We start from the raw sequence: 19,050 nt of genomic DNA, 5'->3' as shown, positions 1-19,050 counted from the left end.
CGCAAGCAAGATTTGTTCAAATTTGTTTTATTTAATAGTATCGATATTGTATTTAAATCGTGCATATATGGAATATGCTCATTAGAAACAATTTAAGTGTTAAATAGGCTGCTTAAAATTAAATACGTAACAAAATTATAAACATTCCAATTCTAATTGCAATTGTTCTTCTCTTTTTGTGTGTACTTGCTGTTTTCTGTCTAAGCTTGTTGTGTGTGTATGGTATTTTTTTTCTTTTTTGCTAGTTATTTCTTAACTTTGTAAAAATTCTATTGCGGATCTGAACCCCGATATATTTCCATTGTTGTTGTGGATTTGTTTTAGTGGCTACGAGCTTATATTAAGAATGAAATTAAATGGATAGTAAGAGTGACGCGTTCTAGTCAACAAATGCGTGTATATAATTGTAATCTCAAAAAGCTACAAAAAATTGATGGAAAAATGTCCGAATTGTGTGTGTGTGTGTGTGTATGTAAAATTACATGGTAAGGAAAATCATAAATTACAAATTACAGGGTGTTCCTACTCGAAAATAGACATTTAAGTGTTGGTCTTTCCTGCTGGTCTATGTCTATGTCTCCGATTTATCAGCTGCTGCTGTTTCGGCTTCATTGACTGTCTCCATTGTGTTTGATGGAGCGGGAGTTGGCGAAGGAGGAGCCATTGCTGCAACGTTTTCCTCCTTAGCATCAGCCTCCACTGGTGCGGCAGCATCAGAGACAGGCGGTGGCGTTGGGGTGGGTACTCTGGGAGGTGGTGGCGGGGAGGCAGCCTCTTTGGCCGGCTCAGGAGCTAATTGTTGTTGTTGTACCACCACTGGCGTCACTGACGGAGGCGCTTGAGGAGTTGGGACCGGTGGAGGCAGTTCATCGTACAGAGGAGTGCAAGCGGGCGACGCATTTGCTGTCTTTGCAGCCTCCTCTTCCACAACTGGTCTAACAAAAGCCTCTTCGGCAGATGGTTGCATCGATTCTGCCTCAGCTTTCGCTGCAGCTGCTGCTTCGGCCTCCATTCTTGCATCATATTCCTGCAGCTCGCGATCCCAATCTTCTTCGGTATCTACCACAGTTTTTGCTGTCGTCGGCATTGTCTTTGTTTCTGCTACTGCTACAATCAAATCTTGACGCTCTGGCTGCTTTGAGTTATTTTTACTGAGGCTGCTCTTGGCATCTGTTACCGTCGGCTCCACATTATTTTGCTTGTTGTTATTGTTGCTTAGATTATCATCCGTGGAGCTAATCGAATGGCGGCTATTCTCATCGCGAGAGTTTCGTCTATTACCACCTCCGCCAGAACGCTCATCGCGCGACATACGATTACCGCCATTACCACCAACACCACGAGAGTTGCCTTGCCTGCGATCATCGCCTTGATCACGGAAACGATTGGTGTTGTTGCCGCCAGGACCTCCTCTTCCACGTTGATTATCATTGTTAAATGGATTGCGGGGATTGAAGAAACCTGCAGATCCAATAATAAATAAAGGAAAAGGTTAATGGTATAACAATGTATAACAATTTCTTAACTATACATTTTTTTTTTTATATGGTACATTGTAACTGATATATTTGTTTGTTCTTGCTTTGATTCTGAATTGTTTTTTGAGATTCTTGCGTTTATATATTTTGGTTAGTGAATTTTTTGAATATTTTTCGTCTTTCCGTTCTGTTAGGAAAATTCATTCGAATCGCAGGCCTCCATTTGATCTCACCTTGTCCTTGCTGTCTGCCTGGGCCACCGCCACCACCACCTCCCTGGTTATTATTACGCATAAACATGGGACCACCATTTCCAGGATTACCTACTCCAGGGGGTCCTCCCATGCGTTGATTGAACGCTGCTGGCGGAGGAATTCGCATTTGCATTAAGCTGGTTGGTTGATTGAAACGATTTGGTGGCATATTGTTTGGAGAAAAGAAGTCGCCTCCTGCGCCGCCGGGGCCTCCATTGTGGTTCCCACTGCGTGGACCAGGCCCAGGACCCATGCCACGTGTTGGGCCACCGCGATTATCAAAGTCTGTAAAAAGAAACATAAGAAAGAAAGTGTTAATAAAGGAATGCAAAAGAAGACAATCGACTTACCGCCCATAAAGTCAGGCCTTGGCATGCCTCCATGATCCATTGGATTCAGATTGAGACGAGCTCGAGCCTCATTGAAGGCGGCATTTGCACCGCCACCATTCTCAGCTCGCCAGCGCTCAGCCGCTTCGGCAACATCATCTCTACCACCCCAACGAGAGCCAGGGCCACGGGAACGATCTCGTTCTCGATCCCTTTCACGTTGGAACATCATCTCATTGGCAACGGCGGCGACAGCTGCCTCTACTTGATTTTGCGGCTGCGGATTAAAGCTGGGCGGCTGCGGTTGGGGCGGTGGTGGTGGTGCAGCGTCCTCCAATTCCATTTCAACATCCATCTGATCATCGCTAACATTACTCGCAGCACTTGATGGTGCAGCTGCAGCCGCCATCGGCGGAGGAACAGCTCCAGGGGGTGGAAATGGTGCTCCTGGAGGTAGTCCCATTGGATGCGGAGGACCACCAATGCCCGGAAATCCGGGTTGCATCATTGCCGGTGGCAACATCATGGGCGGAGGCATATTGGTTGTCGGCATCATCATTGGTGGCGGCATATTCGTCGGTGGAATCATCATCGGCGGCGGCATATTAATGCCCATGGGCGGGCCCAATGGAGGAAATTGACCACGCATTCCCATGCCCATTATCCCTGGAGGCGGCGGACCGCCAACTGGCGGCGGTTGAGTGGTGTCGATTCCAAAGAGCATGGCAGGTGGCGCTACCGGAACGGGTGGTACACTGCCAACAACCGCTGTCAGATCCACTGACTTGTTATCCTTGACCGAATTCTTTTCCTGATTTATCTTCTGCTTCATCCAGCTAGGCATGGTATCCTCATCGAACATACCGCCCTCTTCCAAACTATCGAAGTCCGTTTCCTGGCTCAATTTGTTCCACGGTATATATGTGACACCCAATTCCAAATCCCAGAAATCTTTCCACTCCTTACTTTTTACACCTTTGCCAGCAGCCCAGGAAATGGTAATGGCTCTGCCTTGGAGCTTGTGATTCTTGAGAGATTGCATCGCTTTATGGGCATCTTGACGACGATTCATTACAATAAATGCGCAACCGCGTGGCACAATTTGATCGATGCTCACAATATCGCCATATTCACCGAAAGTATCCGACAGTTCTTCCTGATACACCAGTTTGGATAGATGACCCACCCACAGAGTTGTACTGCAAACTGCAATGAGTGACGGGGAAATAAAATAAGTTAGCCAAAATAATAAGAGGGAAAACCATGTGCGTTTCTTTTTTTTTTTTTTTTTTGTGTGCTCTAATTTGACTTTCAATATATGTATTTCGGTTGCACATATTATGAAGAAGTTGCAACATACCGAAACATTCTGAGAAAAGCCAAATTAACTTATATTTATTCTTATTGAAAAAATATAGGCTTGCTTTTCTCTAATTCAATTCAAATATTATTCTTCTTAAATGTGGTACAGTAAACGCTCGGTAATTGGAAACACTTTTACAAATGAGGCACTTATAATTCTCAAAAGTATCTGCATTTTTTAATGGATTTTGTTTAACAAATTTACAAGAATCCCTCATTTGTAAGACTTTTACTTTCCGAGCGTCCACTATACAAAAAAATGTTGTATGTTAATGGTTCGTTTGAGCTCGGCTGTGTGTGCAGTTAAAGCTTTAGTTGTTTGATTTTAACACATAAATTATTTTATTTAGAGTTTAAATACTCTGAATTTAAATTTAATTTGAACTCTGATATATTTGAACTTTGATATAAATCTAGAACAATATACCGTATTGAATATGAACTAAAATTGAAAATTTTTATTTTTTCTGAATTCACAGAAATTGTTAGTAACAGAACTTGGATAAACAAGTTCAAGTAAATTTTATGAAAATTCACATTTTAAATAATTTGATAACCTGTTCAAGTATAATTTCGAAATAATGTTCTTTTAAAACAGTATACAATTCAAAAATTTTAAAAACTTTTGCTCAAAAACGCGTTGTTTAAAATGGGTTATTAAAAATGTAGTTCTAATAAGTGATAAGTGAAGGGGCAAGGAAGTTTGAACCATCTAAAGCTAAAACACACACTACACAACACACACGTCAACCACGAGCCAAGAGATGGAGCTGGAGAGAAGAAACAAAATAAAGAAACTTTTTGTGATATAAGATAGGCAATTAAAAATAAAAAACCTTTCTCGCTTTTTTGTTTTTAAAACTGCACAATTTTTTGTTTATAGTTACCACTCAGATGTTCCTTTTTGATATCCGGCAAACCCTTCTTACGTCTCTCACGCTCATGCTCTCGATCCCGCTCCTTGTCCCGATTGCTACGTTCCATGCGATCGCGTTCTCGGGAACCACCACGACGTCTACTTGAGCGTGGTGAACGACTTCGTGAACGGGAACGTGAGGAGCCACGTCGACGGCCACTATTATTGCCTCCGCCAGCGCCTCCACCAGAGCCTCGACCACGTGGTGAACGACTTCGACTACGGCTGCTCCTTCTACTGCGTTTGCTATAGCGGTCACGATCAGGTGTGGGACTACGCGAATCGGCGCCATCCAGATTGATAACCTATTTGCATAAAAGGAAGTTTGGAAGTGTTTGCAAGAAGATTTGAGAGAAGTGATTTTGTGAATATTTTTTTTTTTGTTTGCATAAATTAAGAAATTGGCACCTAGAAATGAGAGGGATATGGGGATTGGGAACATTTGGATAGGTTGGAGAGGATCTACATACAACTGCATTCTTGGCGTGTGTTGACGTGTGTTTTGTTCTTTTCGCTATCTCTGTTCGTTAAGGTATTTTTTTTCTTTTCATTTTTGACGACGACGTTTTTGAGCAAGTTTATGATTTGAATTTTGGATTTTTTTAGTCATTTTACTTTAAAGAACTTACCAAAACGTTGTTATAGCCATCGGGTAATGGATATTCCGCTGGGATTTTTTTGTAATAAATTCTTACCTTTGACTCTTCTTGTAATTTTTTTTTTTTTTTTTTTTACTATTTTACATTTATTTGTTTAATAATTCTAAGAATTGGTATGATAAACTTAAGGAGTTCTCTTTGTTGGATTTCGCATTAACGAAAGTTAAAGGAACTTTTTTTTTGTAAATTTGGTTTCGTTTTTTTTTTTCAATTATATATATATTTTTTTTTTTTTTTGCCCCATTTGACCGAAACTCCCCCGAGATTATAACAACATTTTTGTCTTTCGTTTTTAACTGCACGTCAGCACAATGAAAATGGGGTCACCATCTTTTCTTTTTGTCTTATTTAAATATTTTTTAACTAAGTGAAAAAGTTATGTGGACTAAGGAATTTTTTGTAAATACTTTTGAACCAAGCACAACAAGATATTGTTTTAGATCAAAAATATATACAAATTCACGACTATATAGATATAAACATAGAATTAGTAAGAGAAATTTGGGATATACCTCAATAGGCTGCTGCTCCGATATAAATTCCACATCCTTGTTCAGATCTGATACATCATTGAGATTAAGATTTATGCCCATTCCCAAGCCAGGATTACCCTACACACAAAAATCAAGAATAAAAGGAAAAATTTTAAGAGTTTAACAGCTTTAATCCTTGCCTACCTTTAAGACGTTCTGCAAATGCTGTTGCAACGCCTCATCTTGATAGCGTAACTTCTGATTCTCCTCCTGTTGCTTGAATTTTTGAAAATTTTGCAAAGTCTGCAACTGACGCAACACATTTGGATCGTTTAGCAGTTGCTTCAGATTGTTGTTCTGTAATAAAAGCATTAATATTAGTATTACAAAACATAAAACATACTAAAAAGAAGAATATTGGGTTGAAAATTATGAATAAACAAACGTAATTATAAATTAAACAAAATATGTAAATTTTAAATGAAGCAAAAAAAAAAAAAAAAAATTGTAATTTTTCCATTTCCATACATCTAATAGATTTGAAGATGTAGGTGGTGAATCGTCACCCATACAATGATGATCGTCGGCCATTAACATCTGCATATCATCTTCATCGTCATCGTCTATAATCTCTCTTACATCATAATCAAGATCATGGGAACTGGACTTATTGCTTCCATACTTATGATGATGCGATTTGCTTGATTTTGAGCTACAGCCAGCTATTGATCCGGATTGACCTCGTTGCTGCTGCTGTTGTTGTTTCATGGCATAATGCTGTTCCATGTGATGACGTTTCGAGTTACTGCTGGTAGAGCTCCCTAAATTGCATTTTTCATGCTGTGCCATTAGGTTAACAGATGCGAAGATTTTGTCGATAAATTATGGCAAGACATGGCATAGGAAAAAAAAGTTCAAAGATTACCTAAGCTAGGCTTTATAATATACATATTTTTTCTAATGCTATATCTATCTAATTAGGAACAGCATTCCCGTATTATTTGTTTAGTCTAAAATCTCACCGATAAATCGGGCATTGCCCCGCCCATTTTATCATCTGTCAAACTGCTTAAGTTTAGATCCATGCTGTTATTTAAGCCATTTGCCCCACTAGATATATCCGCCAGACTCAAAGCTCCACTACTGCTGGGGCCTGGACCCACATTTCCGCCGCCTCCTCCACCGCCGACACCCACAGGTGGCATTTGATGATAGATTGGATGATTGGGATCAGCCAAATCGAATATGGGCTGTATCACCTCCGATTTAAAGACATTGTTCTTTTGCCACAAATTGAGCACTCGAATGATTCGACTCTTATCTTCTGGAGCACATCGGAAGAGATTGGCAAATGTCTCCGTGAGGTTGCGTTGAAATCGGGGCGCGAAAACATCCTTGTCCGTGCCGTATTGATGCCTCGATTGACGAACTATAGAATCGATTACATATAGTCCGGGCACCTTATACTCCGGCTTGCACTTGAGTATGAATTTCTCCACACTCTGGACGACATGTTTGTAAAATTTGATGGCTCGCATCGCCGATTTGGTGATGGCGGCCATTTTGGCCTTGGATATGGGTGGACGGCTGTCATAGAGCCCGGAAAGCTGTAATCAAAAAAGAAAGAAAAAGAGAGCATGATCAGGTCGGGTCAGGCCAGCCAGTTGCCAAGTTTATATTGGTGGCCATTGAAGGTGGAGGGTATTGTTATCGTTATCGAAAAATAAAATTGCGAATTGCAACTCTGAGCGGCGCTTGTCGCGAAATCGGGGCTAGTACCCGAAAAATATATGTTTATTTTATTCACTTTATGGAAAGCTAGTTATGGTGATTTAACAATTGCACTTTGCTCTCAAAATTGGTTACTTTGTTGCCTTTTTCAGTACCCTCGCCTACCTCCGCGCAACACATTTTGGTCATGTCCTGTCGGACTGTTCGCTTACCTCATTGTTGAAAGCCACAACAGTTTCCATGTTGCTGTTTTCGTGGGTTCAGGTTCACTATCACTGCACGCGTTCACAATCTTCAGTTTGGCATACTTTCCGTAGGCAAAAAGCACACTTTATTTAATATTTCTCAGTTGTTTTCTTGGAAAAAAATTATTAATTTCCACAACTTTTTTTACACAAAGCTGAAAAAATGGCTGCCACCTAGAGATGTGTCAACATGTGACAGAGTTGAGGCAACGTTCAAATCGAATAAATAAATCGATATCGATTGCCACAGTTTTTCGATTAATGCTAATCGAAACAGCGAATCTTTTGCAGCACTGAAAACGCCAGCAAATGAAAATAACACAATTTTCCATAACATAATAATTACTCGATTTTGCCCAATTGTTTTTGGCGGCGAATTGAAATTAATTACAAAAAGACCAAGCACGATGAGTGCCCATCATAGGCCACTGGACGAATCGGATGTATTGCTTATACGAACCATACGTGATACACCTTCGCTGTACGATCCTCAACTCCCCTCCTTCCGAGCCTCTCACCGTAAAACCGAGGATTGGATGAAGGTAGCTGAAATTCTTAATATAACACCAACGGATGCCAGGCGCCGATGGACTTGCCTAAGAGATCGTTACTCACGTGAACTTAAGCAAATGCGTCTGCATCCGACCAGTGATTTTGGGCGCAACGATTTTTTTAGAAAGATGGATTTTCTGCGAGATTTTGTAAGGAAACGTAGAGAACGCAATCGAAGGGATCGTAGTCAGACATCTTCCGGCTGGCTTACAGTCGATATGCGCAAACCATCAATTGTAAAGGTACAACCCAGTACGGAGTCAATGATTGACGAGACCGAGGCAAATATTTCCTATGAAGAAAGCGAGGATCACAACTATGATACAAAGATGGAAGTGCAATCAGAAACATACTCGGTTTTGGTAGAAGCAGATGATGGGGAAGAAGATGAACCGGAAGAAGAAAATGAAGAAACGTACGCAGAATTTATGACGGACGGTACGGTAGGGGAAGAGCGTACGCAGGCAAAAGTTTTGCCAAGTTTGCAGGCGGCCCGGAATGTAATCACCATTAATCCAGGTGAGGAGATACCACCAAACACCAGTGCAACAGGAACAGCAGGTGTATCTGTGAATACACAGCACGGTGGTCATTCATCGGATTTGGGATACATGGTGTGTATAACGGATCAAACGAAAACTAATGTCCCGTGCGCGGGAGTATCATCAGATACGACGTCAATAATTGAAACTGAAGATGATTTCTTTTGCAAATCCGTGGCCGCCTATCTCCGTCAACTGTCCCGGGTTCATAAGATTAAAGCTAAGGTTGAAATGTATCAGATACTTGAAAAATATATATTGGTGGAGGAGACGAGAAGTCCGGGCGAAGGTTCAGCTCATTCTGTGCAAGATACGTAGTGTTTTTTAAGATAGTTTTTTAATGCAGTACAAAAAAAAAATACATTAAAGCAAAGATAAAGAAATTAAACAGAAATGGAATTGAATTTAATGTGGCTTAATGTTAATAGTTAGCAAAAGTCCTCATTGATTAACTCGGCGTTAACTGCTAAGCCCCGTTCTTTTAACGCTTTAGATACCAAACGGTGCTTTTCCTGCCGCTGCTCCTGCTCGCGACGTTGAGCATCAAGGATTTCATCCACCGATATTTCTTTCAATGGCAGCTTCTGTTCCTTATCACGATCCTATTTAAGAAGAAAGAGAATTATTATTTATGATGTTTTTTAAATGTGTAAGTACTTACAATCTCCCCAAGAAGTACTACATTCTCTCCTCTGATGATGAATACACCGCGGGGAATATCACCATACTCGTTGCCCACATGTATGCGCTCTATGGTACGTTGCAGAACCAAGTTGGCAAATTGATCCACAGAACGTAAGTAACCAATTAAAGTTCTTCCATCGCGCAGCAGAACCATTAATTTTTCTAAATAAACAAAATACTTTCATATGTAATAAGGTTTCACAGACACTGTTTGCTTTCTGGCTTACTGTCCACTTCTTCCAGCAGATGTGCGGTGCCGGCCAAGGGATTAAGATCATCCATAATTTTACAAGACTTAGAGTTCTTTATAATGTATAAATAGAAGAAATAAACTTAATTTCGGATCCCGGCAGCCACCCCGCAACAATCAACAACGTCAGTGTGACCGAAGTTCTTACCGACTCCCACTTTTTTTAATAGGGACTTTAGACTCCCACTATTTTGCCCACCCAAATTTTTTGACGTTTTGTGGATCGCCAAATTTAAAGTCACAATTGATAATCTGAGTCGATGTAGCCATGTCTGCGGTCCGCATTCGTTTTACACTTTGCTCCGTCATGCTGCTACAGCCGTTAATACACAAAGAAAAAAAGTTAGAACACGACGCGTTTTTAAATCATTCTGTTGGTTTTCAACACTTAATCTAGCTTTAGCTGATTTTTCCACTTTTCAACATTGAAATATTGATAATATGTACCGTTTATTTTATCCAAAAATAAAAAAGAAGTGGAAAAATAGGCTAAAGCTAGATTTCAGTGTTGGCAAATGCTAATTTTTATTCGGCTCGTAGTTTGACCGCCCTGGTAGCCAAATATTTTACTCTGCTCTGGCGGCCGAATATTGTATTTTGAACTATGTTTGTTCTATAAAATCAAGAAATATGTAAACTCAACAATATTTTCGTTTGTTGAAAATAGTACGAACAAAAGATTCAAAAAGCCCGCGTTTTCCAGTCTCCAAAATTCGGCATCTGGCAACACTATCTTAAAATTTTACAGCTTTTTTTAGCCAGAAAAAGCTAGTTTCAGCTATAGTCCCGCTAAATACATAAATTTTCTTTTGTTAATTACACAAAAACTACGAATTAAATTGCCAAGGCGCACCTAAGGTTGTGTTTGTGAAATTTTTCTCTTTCGTTTGATAAAAAATTTAAGTAGTTTAAGCGCGTTTTCCACCTGAGTGAATATTTACCACAGACATGACAGATGAACAGATGTTCAGTGTTTTTTTTCTATCGATATATTTTCGATTGTTTCGAAGCGAAAATTGATTCTGTTTATGTTTTTCTGGTCGGACAAAGTTGCGGACGGTAAAGCAAGAAAATAATTTTTAAAAATTAAAAAAAAAAATCCTTAATTAACGTATGCTATAATACTTTAAGTTAACTTATTTTTAAGTTAGATTGCTGAATTATCTCAACAGGTAAGTCTATTAAACCCTTTTGTAGTTAATTAATTTAATAATAATAAGAAAATTTTATATATATTATTTTGATTTACCGTTCTTAATTAAAGTATTGTTAATTTTACTTCGAAGTGACTTTTTAGTACGAGAGCGTTCATACAGATAGTTCTGTCTTCGGGCTTCTTCACTTTTGTTTGTTTTTAGGGTTGTCAGGTGGTATGTTGCGGTCGTTTGTGAAAGTTAGGATATCTGCCTTCTTAAACTTTTTTTATTAACTATGTTTAGCAAATAAGATGTCAAATTATTATAGCATCAAGCTGTACCGGTTTGACGTATCCAGGTACTATATTGTTAATATTTTTCAGAAAATATTTAAGGCGACAACTCTAACACATATTATGACTATATTGCACTTTCTTAAGCTATTGTAAATTTCCTATAAAATCAGGATAATATATAAAGTCGTGGGTATGTTTGCCTTCGTGCGTTCTTTGACAACCCTTAAAACATTAAAATGTACGAATACAGCAGAATAAAATGAAGCAAAAACAAAATGTAGTCCCCATTGACTTATACCTTTGCTTTTGCTTAGTGTGGGACATCTTTGGGGTGAGTGATCTGATAAATCAGGCTAATATATATATTTATATGTAGGGATCTGTAATATTTTCCGGTTTTTATACATACATACATACATATACTGCGTATCTTCAACATAACCTCTCTTTTATCATCAAAATCGATACGTAACCTAAAAAGAATGTGAACGGCGCACGCCGTGTGAGAGAGCGAGAGAGCGAACAGACTTTCATAGACATAACGCCCAGTTGTTAAAGGTTAATCTAACGAAACTTTATTTTGGAGACAACTCCTAGTCCAGCGACTTGATGAAATACATATGTACATATACTCTGAAAGCAAAAGAAATTGCCTACCTTCCTTGATGTAAGAACTGCATAGTATTTCCAAAGTCAAGTAAAATCTACAGTTTCCAATGCAGTTGTTGAAACAATTTACGACCACATTTGTCATAAAAATAAATATTTGTATTTTCACTTCTTTTTGGTTGTTGTAGTTTTGTACGATGCGTATACATCATTCATACATTATACATACATACATACATTATACATACATACATACATTATACATACATATATACATTATACATACATACATACATATGTATGTATGTTTCGATGAGTGGCCCTCCCCAATCTGCTCTCTTGTTCTCCCAAACCGGTATCCTGTGAAGAGGAACACATTTTGGCAAGAAATACTTATGTACATAGGTTCTTTTCGTAGGTTCCGAAATTTTTAGCCAGACAGTTTCAATATTGTGAACGAAACTAAACCAAAATATATGACCAGTTCATGTATGTACATACATACATACATATGTATGTACATATGTTACATATATGCGTATCGCTACCCTAGGCAGCTCTCGTCTGTCTTAATAGTTGTCTCTTTCTAACAAGCAGATTGCATGTAGTTTCGATGTCTATTTAAGTTAAACTTTTTACTTTTGCGTTGTTGTCTTATATGCGAGATCCCTTTTATCAATTCACGGAATCCTCCCTCCCCCTTGAAAACGGTGAAATAGCGCTGCCAACTTGCTATTGATGTATGAAAATATGTACATACATATTTACGTATATATACCTTAACGATGACGTCACATACATCATATCTTTGCTTGAAGATGTAAAACTAATTTTTCTTTGATTCTTTAAATTTTTAGACCTAACACGCCTTTGAATCCTTGTTTGCTACATACATATGTATGTATATATAAATATTATATATGTATAAATATGTATATATATATATATATACACATATATAGATAAATGTCCTCTCTTATTCTCTTCGCCGCTCTTGCTCTCTTCTTTTTTTCTTGTTGCTCTCATTCTCTGACATCAGCTGGTTTGCATTCGCGTTCGCTTCGTAACAAAAATTGTTTTCAGTGCCTACAATTACAAGCTTCAAGTCAATGTCCGATTTTTCCTAGTATGTAACACCCAAATTAAATCAGACTGGGTTAAGAAATAGTTACAAAACTTTAATGAAAACAAGTAACTGGCGAACTTCGCCGTCCCTTAGAAACGCATTCAACATAACCTAACTTTGGGCGAAAATAATTTTTCAATTAATGGTATACAAATTTACAATTTCAAAATCTATGTGATATGTTTTAACTGCTAATGTTTATATTATGTTATCTCTTTGTTTCCCTATCTTTTGAATTGTTTTTTGTCGGCTGCATACTTGTTTCTCTCTCTCTCTCTCTATTTTTTTTATTGTAGTAAAGCATGGATACACACAAACTTATATACATATCTTTAAGATGCGAGAATCTGATCTTTGAAAGAAATATTGATAAACCGTTATTAAGGGATTAACTTGCATATGTTTCAGTCTGTTGCCCCCTTACCCCTTCCTTTTTTTTTTAAAATCGAAACAGTATAGTTTAACCCTTGTCATTCAATCATATGTCGGGGCCGCTATCCCCCAGTCGCAACTTCCTGTTTTTCACCCCCCTCCCCTAGCCCTACCACGGTTTACAAAGCCTGAAGAGGTATCATCTCACAATTTAGTCAGAATTGAATTTTTTTATTTTTTTTTATTAATAAGTTTCAATGTTAACAACAATTTTTTCTTAATTATTAATTTTTTTTTATTTCACCCAAAGTCCACAGTTCAATGTAAAAGAAAAAAAAAAAAAAATTAAAAAGCTAACAAATAAAAAGGAAAGTGAATAGGATTCAAAATGATGCGAATAACACAGAATGTTGAAATGAAAGAACTATCAAAGGATGCATCCCTGGCCAGAACCGTTACCCCGGAGCTCAATGGTGAAGATGTTGAAGATTTCCGAGCATCGAGTCCGGGTCAGAGTAAGTCGGCCAAGTTTCTTAGGATAGGACGAAAATTTATGTCTAATTTTCCGAAGTTTCAGATTCGCAAACTGGAAAACAAAATGGATTAAAGCGCACAACAAGCGTAGATGGGCAGGACAAAGAGTTAGTCAATGGTCAAGGTCACGACAGTAATGACAAAACTTTTGCGTTGAGCGCGAGTTCAGATCAAGAACGTAATGCTGGTACGGATCTAGATGCTTTGTTGGACAAAATAAGCTCTATTGTTGATCGAAGTCCCAAAGATTCGAACGTTCACATTGAAGATGATAATTATAATGATCACATTGAAGAGGACGAGATTGATTTGGTCCAATCAGAAGGCCCACAGAGCAAAAAATGTACAGAAAGTGAAGAGATCATAGAGGGAGAACCTGAAGAAAAATTGTTAGCTGAAAGCAGAGGCGATGAGAAGGTGAATGCAAATAAAGAACTAGGAGAGGCAGCGGATATTGATTTAAAATCGCCAGTTACTAAAGAAGAAACAATCAAAAAGCCTGGAGTAGGAAAAACTTCTAACCAGGAGCAACCAAATGCCGAACAGATAGAAGTTCCAATCAACGGTTCTGAAGACAGTTCACATGAAGATGGGATTGATGACGAAGACAAATTAAATGGCGATCCAGCTAATGATAAACCAACAGAAGTGGCGGATGTAACTATTATTGATTTGGATTCATCGGAAGGTGAAGGTGTGGCTGATGAGGTGGAAAAACTATCAAAAAACAACAATAAAGCCAATAAAGTTTTACATTCAATACAAGAAGAGGATAGGAAAGCGCAGGAAGAAAAAGACGTAGAAGAAAAAATAGACAAAAGTGTTGATGAAAAAGAAGGGAATAATAAAGAAAAGGCTCTCTCAAATGAAAATATCAAAGAGAAGGAAGACAATGACAAAGCCAATTGCGAGGAGCTGAAATCGAATGATTTAGTGACAACCGATAAAGCTACACCCATTGAAGAGTCCAAAGAAAAAGAGCAAAAAGAAGATCTGAAGAAACCTCAAGCGGCAGAAGACGACGATGACGATGTTATATTTTTTGTGCTGTTTGATAAGGACAAAGAGAAAGAAGTGGAAAGGAAAATAGAAGAGACAAAAGAAACAAAATCAGATGACCCAACGGAAAAGAAAGCAGAACCAACGACAGACAAAAAGAACGATGAAATTGTCTTGGTTTCCGAAGATGAAGACGACGAAGAACCACAGGCGAAAAAGAAGGAGGAAAACACTGAAAAAGACGTTACTCTCAGAACTAATAAAGATTTTCAGGCTGATAACTCGGACAATGCTTGCGATCAATTTGAGAAATTAAAACCTCTAGCTAAGCCAAAACCTTTGGCTAATGAAAATCACATAGAGAACAATTCAAACAGTAGCAATTTGCTTCGCCCTGCAGAAGATATAGAATTACCGCCAATCAAACGCAAGCGTCTAAGTAACGAGGATGAAATGGTCGATGCTACAAGGTCAGAGACAGCAACGACTGGATCGGACAAATTGCCGATAGTCAAACGTGGTCACAGTCTAGTTGAGGATAGTCCCTCTGACATCAAAAAAGACCAAACTTCTACTAAGAAATTAAAAACCGAAGATTCCGATTCAAATAGCTCCAATGATGGTACTTTACAGATAGACTTAGATGCTAAGGAAGAGCCGGAGGAAATAACTAAAGAATGCAAAGATGATCCAGAGAAAGTTCAACTGAAGCTAGATACGATATACAAACCCATACGAATGGAATTCGTAAAAACTTTTCGCAAAAGTTTTGACAAAATGACACGTCAAGATTTGGAAGAACTTGTGCTACAGAAAGTCGTTGAAGGTATGCTGGTTAAAAGTGAATTTGCCGATATACGCCGACAATTGGATAAATATGATTCAACGCTGGCTAATTATCGTCGTAAAATTGCTGAGGTGTCTAAACAATTTGTTGACTTAGAGACCGTGCACAAGCGTGTGCTTAAGGATCTAGAAACAAAAAATTCCCAGTTTACAGTACCAGTGAGAATAACTCGTGCTGTCGGTCTACAAGTGGGTATGTCCATGAAGGCAATGAAATCGGATGGTGGCCAGACGTCGTCGTCGCAATCCATTGCTGCAGGCAGTAGTTCGGCATTGCCAAGTGGTAGTCTATCAAAGGCTAGCACTTCGCCTTTAAGATCTCCTTTGAGGGGCGTGCAGTCGGGACGGTCGCCACATCAACAGGCGGCACTCCAACATCATCAACATCAGCAGCAGCAGCAACAGCATTCCCGCCCTTCCCCTATGTCAGCTACATCGGGTTCCTCAACCTCTTCTTCGTTTGCTAAAACTATGCAACCTGCTGCAAGTGGCTCGCCTCCTGTACGCAGGGGCTGCATGCAAAAGGTTACACCCCAAAGACCGGGACCAGGACATCACATTACGCAAGCAACAACATCACCACCAACAGGAATCAATCGTTCTCCTCAATTGGGAAGGCCGTCCATTGGTGTGCATGTATCGAAGCACACGGGAGGCTCTCCAGCTGGACCTACCGCAGCAGCTGCAGCAGCGGCTGCAGCCATAAGAGCACGCAATGCTGGAGCTCCGTACCCGAATATGGCTCAGAAGCAACCACAACAAGCACAGCAATATCCATCGTAAGACATATCTTGGATTACAAAGCTTTGTATTTAATATTAATTCATAAATTTCCGTTTAGATCACGACCTGGGCCCAGTTCCCAATCCAGTCCTAACAAACCATTGGGCAAAATGCCATCTAAAGTAAGAGCCATTCCCACAGTATCAGTGCCTATTTCATCAGCTGCCGTAGGAGGATCCCAACCGAATTTAGCTCCAGCTAAGCCCAAGGACAAATCAGTAATTGATCTTACAGATGAAGATGAGGCGGCAGCAGCAGCTGCTGCGGTTCAATCACGGCTAAATCAATCCGCTAGCGTTGCAATAAAGAGACCAGGACCTGCAAGTGCTACGGGGGGAACAAATCGCGCCACTTCAAGTGGTGCAGGAAATGTTGTGAGGGTCTCACCCATGCCGGGTCCCACATGCAGGACAAATGTGGTAGCACGCTCCAGTGGAGGAGGTAACGAGAAAGTTTTTTTTTGTTTTATATTGGCATCATTTCACTCCCTTTGTTTTTTTTTTTTCAGGTCAACGCACTTCCATGGGTTCCAATGTAACAATGCAAATCCGTTCCGAGAATACGCCACCATCGGCATCACGTTTGCGTTATTCGCATCCAGCTCCGTTACCCTCTTCCCCCGCCCAGCCTTTTAATCCTGCCTGGAAATTGCCACCATCACGACCCGTCATTCGCATTAATCTGCATGATTCGGGTATTGTGATTTCTTGGACCCTGGAGGATACTGGTAATCGTTTTTCCGATTGTGTCACCTATCAGATCTATGCCTATCAGGAAACAATTCACGAGCCCAGCACCGATTCCTGGCGCCATGTAGGTGACGTCAAGGCCATGTTATTGCCCATGGCCGTGACGTTGAATCAATTTCAAGAGAATCAGCGCTACTATTTTGCTGTTCGCGGAGTTGATGATCATTCGCGTTTTGGTCCCTTCAGTTTACCCAAGACGTGGACACAGAGTTAGAGAGAGAGAAAGAGGTCACGGTAGATTGTTTATTAATAGTTTATTGTATTTATTTTTTTTCCCCGTTATCCAGGTATTCTAAAGTAAGTAATAACTACACAAAGGCGAAAGAAAGCATTTTTTGCAACATCTACTAACTTAGCCGCCAATTAGAGATTGCTGCTGAGTTTTATGCGTGGTTTTTAGATCCAAGATTCATCGTAAAATATATATTAAAGTAAAAATTGTAAAATAATTTAGGCAATTTGTAAGTTCCAGACATTAAATACAAAATAACAACACAATGAATAAATATCAAATGAATATTGGTCTCTTTTTTGGGATTGTAATTAAATCTGGAAAAATTGATTTCTTTTTTTTTTGGATTTTAATAAAAAGCTTTCATAACTGTTTTTTAAAACGAAACCCCTTTAAAAAATATGTGACTTTTGTAGACTTCTTCCCGAGAGAGACTTAATAAATACTAAATACTTAATATTCAGGGATATTTTATATTGGGTGTTAAATTTTTCTATATTGAAACACTTGATCTTTTCGTTTCTACTGACAAATTGTCCGATTGACTTCACATTTAGATCCAACATTGTAAAATATAGAAGAGAATGAAAGGTATTTTGGAAATAATTAATCGTTCGATTTTTCATTCAGATTCTCCCATTTATAAAATTTAATAAGTGAATAAAATGTTCATATTTATTAGATTTTTGTAGACTTGGTTTAAATATTATATTGCAAATATATTCGTCTATTACATTTATCGGAAAAAATAGTTTTACTATTTTCCAGCATGTAGTAAAAATTTTGGCATTTTAAAATAAAATCTTTTTTAAGTATTTTAATTTAAGCTATATTCTGTTTTATCAGTAAGAATGAAATTGTTTAACAATACATTTATTATGCAACTAAATAATTATATTGAAGTAACACATCGAGGACAGTAACAAGGGCAAGGAGGAGATTGAGATGGGCAATTTGCAATCGATGACACATAAAATGCAGCAGAAACATTTTGAGGGGGGGGTTAGTTGAAGTGCTACCCATGTACTTGACATTGCCAGGGGCAACATTTTTGTTCATTCATGCAAAGTGCTTTAAGATAGACATGGAAGGAGGGAGGTCCTGTTGGGGAGGCATAATTGTGTGCAGGCCACGTGCAGCACAGTCGAAAAAAAACCTTGACATTAGGCTCAACACACACACACACAATTTTAGACACATCATTATCCACACATACATATGTATAAGCAATTGGCTATACCGGAAGACCATGTCAAAGCTAAATTATCCCATTTTCAGATTTACATTTGTATGCTCCTTGAGCAACTCTAACAAAAGCATGTTTACTTCCCTTGGTAGTTTATTTTCATTACTTCCTTAAAGTTTATTAAAATTTTAAAATAAAAACAAAAGTTTGACAGTCATTGGTATGCTCTCTTCCTCCCTGATGGGCCACAGCGCCTGCGTTAATTAACAGTACTGTTAAAAGTTAACAGCAGAAAATGTTTTGTTATTGGCCAAGCCGAAGTCCTTCTTGAGCGCGCTAACAAACTGGTTGTCGTTGTCGGATCCTAAAAAGGATATGAGCTTTGTCGTGGCGGCGGTAAATCAGCTACATATATAAGGCGCGTATCATAACAATATTTTCCAAATAAACAATTTTTGGAATATAAATAAGAAAGAAACCTCGGAAGTTTGAGTGTCTGTGTGAAGTGTGTATAGGAATATTAAATCGAATAAACTGACTAGTTTGATTTGTGAAATCAATAAAAATGATGAAACCAACGGTACGACAATTTGTTTTGGTGTTATTGTAAGTAAAATTCATTTGCCTCGCCTTTGGCTCGCTTTGCTCATACTCTCCCCCTTTTTGTGTTGGCCATTCTGCTTATGTATGTTAATTAAATTACCGTT

The 19,050-nt window shown here is 38.7% G+C and overlaps 5 protein-coding genes across 8 annotated transcripts in view; 3 read left to right on the top strand and 2 right to left on the bottom strand.

The window, feature by feature from the left end:
- Window positions 1–11: 11 nt before the first annotated feature.
- Window positions 12–7,626, bottom strand: Isha (Insulator su(Hw) mRNA adaptor). Of its 2 annotated transcripts, XM_068289175.1 has the most exons (9): window positions 7,415–7,626; window positions 6,494–7,078; window positions 6,000–6,311; window positions 5,676–5,828; window positions 5,511–5,609; window positions 4,311–4,644; window positions 2,083–3,267; window positions 1,712–2,017; window positions 12–1,461 (listed from the first exon to the last, which is right to left on the bottom strand). In XM_068289175.1, the coding sequence occupies exons 1-9, from the start codon at window positions 7,442–7,444 to the stop codon at window positions 572–574; spliced, it is 3,894 nt and encodes a 1,297-aa protein (XP_068145276.1). In that variant the 5' UTR covers window positions 7,445–7,626; the 3' UTR covers window positions 12–571. The 2 variants fall into 2 exon arrangements, with proteins under 2 accessions (XP_068145276.1, XP_068145275.1); XM_068289174.1 differs by lacking the exon at window positions 6,000–6,311.
- A 95-nt stretch (window positions 7,627–7,721) lies between these two features.
- Window positions 7,722–8,929, top strand: hng1 (hinge1). Its single transcript, XM_068289319.1, has one exon. The coding sequence runs from the start codon at window positions 7,855–7,857 to the stop codon at window positions 8,857–8,859; it is 1,005 nt and encodes a 334-aa protein (XP_068145420.1). The 5' UTR covers window positions 7,722–7,854; the 3' UTR covers window positions 8,860–8,929.
- LSm1 (U6 snRNA-associated Sm-like protein LSm1) lies at window positions 8,860–9,611 on the bottom strand. Its single transcript, XM_068289320.1, has 3 exons — window positions 9,453–9,611; window positions 9,203–9,387; window positions 8,860–9,143 (listed from the first exon to the last, which is right to left on the bottom strand). The coding sequence occupies exons 1-3, from the start codon at window positions 9,505–9,507 to the stop codon at window positions 8,970–8,972; spliced, it is 414 nt and encodes a 137-aa protein (XP_068145421.1). The 5' UTR covers window positions 9,508–9,611; the 3' UTR covers window positions 8,860–8,969.
- Window positions 9,612–10,489: 878 nt separating this feature from the next.
- wde (windei) lies at window positions 10,490–17,442 on the top strand. 3 transcript variants are annotated; one of them, XM_068289715.1, is made up of 5 exons: window positions 10,490–10,647; window positions 13,325–13,529; window positions 13,592–16,172; window positions 16,235–16,617; window positions 16,685–17,442. In XM_068289715.1, the coding sequence occupies exons 2-5, from the start codon at window positions 13,403–13,405 to the stop codon at window positions 17,137–17,139; spliced, it is 3,546 nt and encodes a 1,181-aa protein (XP_068145816.1). In that variant the 5' UTR covers window positions 10,490–10,647; window positions 13,325–13,402; the 3' UTR covers window positions 17,140–17,442. The 3 variants fall into 3 exon arrangements, with proteins under 3 accessions (XP_068145816.1, XP_068145814.1, XP_068145815.1); XM_068289713.1 differs by having other exon boundaries at window positions 13,586–16,172; XM_068289714.1 differs by lacking the exon at window positions 10,490–10,647 and adding an exon at window positions 12,639–12,787 and having other exon boundaries at window positions 13,586–16,172.
- A 1,290-nt stretch (window positions 17,443–18,732) lies between these two features.
- LOC137576528 (uncharacterized) overlaps window positions 18,733–19,050 on the top strand; it is a 28,530-nt gene continuing 28,212 nt past the window's right edge. Inside the window, exon 1 of the mRNA XM_068289699.1 lies at window positions 18,733–18,949. The gene's annotated coding sequence lies outside the window, so the exon portion shown is untranslated. The remainder of the gene's footprint in view (window positions 18,950–19,050) is intronic.

The sequence above is a fragment of the Drosophila tropicalis genome, unplaced genomic scaffold (genome assembly GCF_018151085.1).
Source record: "Drosophila tropicalis isolate 14030-0801.00 unplaced genomic scaffold, ASM1815108v1 contig_593, whole genome shotgun sequence".
NCBI lineage: Eukaryota > Metazoa > Arthropoda > Insecta > Diptera > Drosophilidae > Drosophila > Drosophila tropicalis.
This window is presented reverse-complemented; position numbering and strand designations above follow the sequence as displayed.

Coding starts and splice junctions, on each gene's coding strand:
- Isha (XM_068289175.1), bottom strand. CDS start 7,444: ATGGAAACTGTTGTGGCTTTCAACAATGAG. Junction 5,829..5,999: donor CATCTTCAAATCTATTAGAT/GTATGGAAATGG, acceptor CTTTTATTACAG/AACAACAATCTGAAGCAACT. Junction 2,018..2,082: donor AAGGCCTGACTTTATGGGCG/GTAAGTCGATTG, acceptor TTCTTTTTACAG/ACTTTGATAATCGCGGTGGC.
- hng1 (XM_068289319.1), top strand. CDS start 7,855: ATGAGTGCCCATCATAGGCCACTGGACGAATCGGATGTATTGCTTATA.
- wde (XM_068289713.1), top strand. CDS start 13,403: ATGATGCGAATAACACAGAATGTTGAAATGAAAGAACTATCAAAGGAT. Junction 13,530..13,585: donor AGCATCGAGTCCGGGTCAGA/GTAAGTCGGCCA, acceptor AATTTTCCGAAG/TTTCAGATTCGCAAACTGGA. Junction 16,618..16,684: donor AGCACGCTCCAGTGGAGGAG/GTAACGAGAAAG, acceptor TTTTTTTTTCAG/GTCAACGCACTTCCATGGGT.
- LSm1 (XM_068289320.1), bottom strand. CDS start 9,507: ATGGATGATCTTAATCCCTTGGCCGGCACCGCACATCTGCTGGAAGAA. Junction 9,388..9,452: donor TCTGCTGGAAGAAGTGGACA/GTAAGCCAGAAA, acceptor TTGTTTATTTAG/AAAAATTAATGGTTCTGCTG. Junction 9,144..9,202: donor TAGTACTTCTTGGGGAGATT/GTAAGTACTTAC, acceptor CTTCTTAAATAG/GATCGTGATAAGGAACAGAA.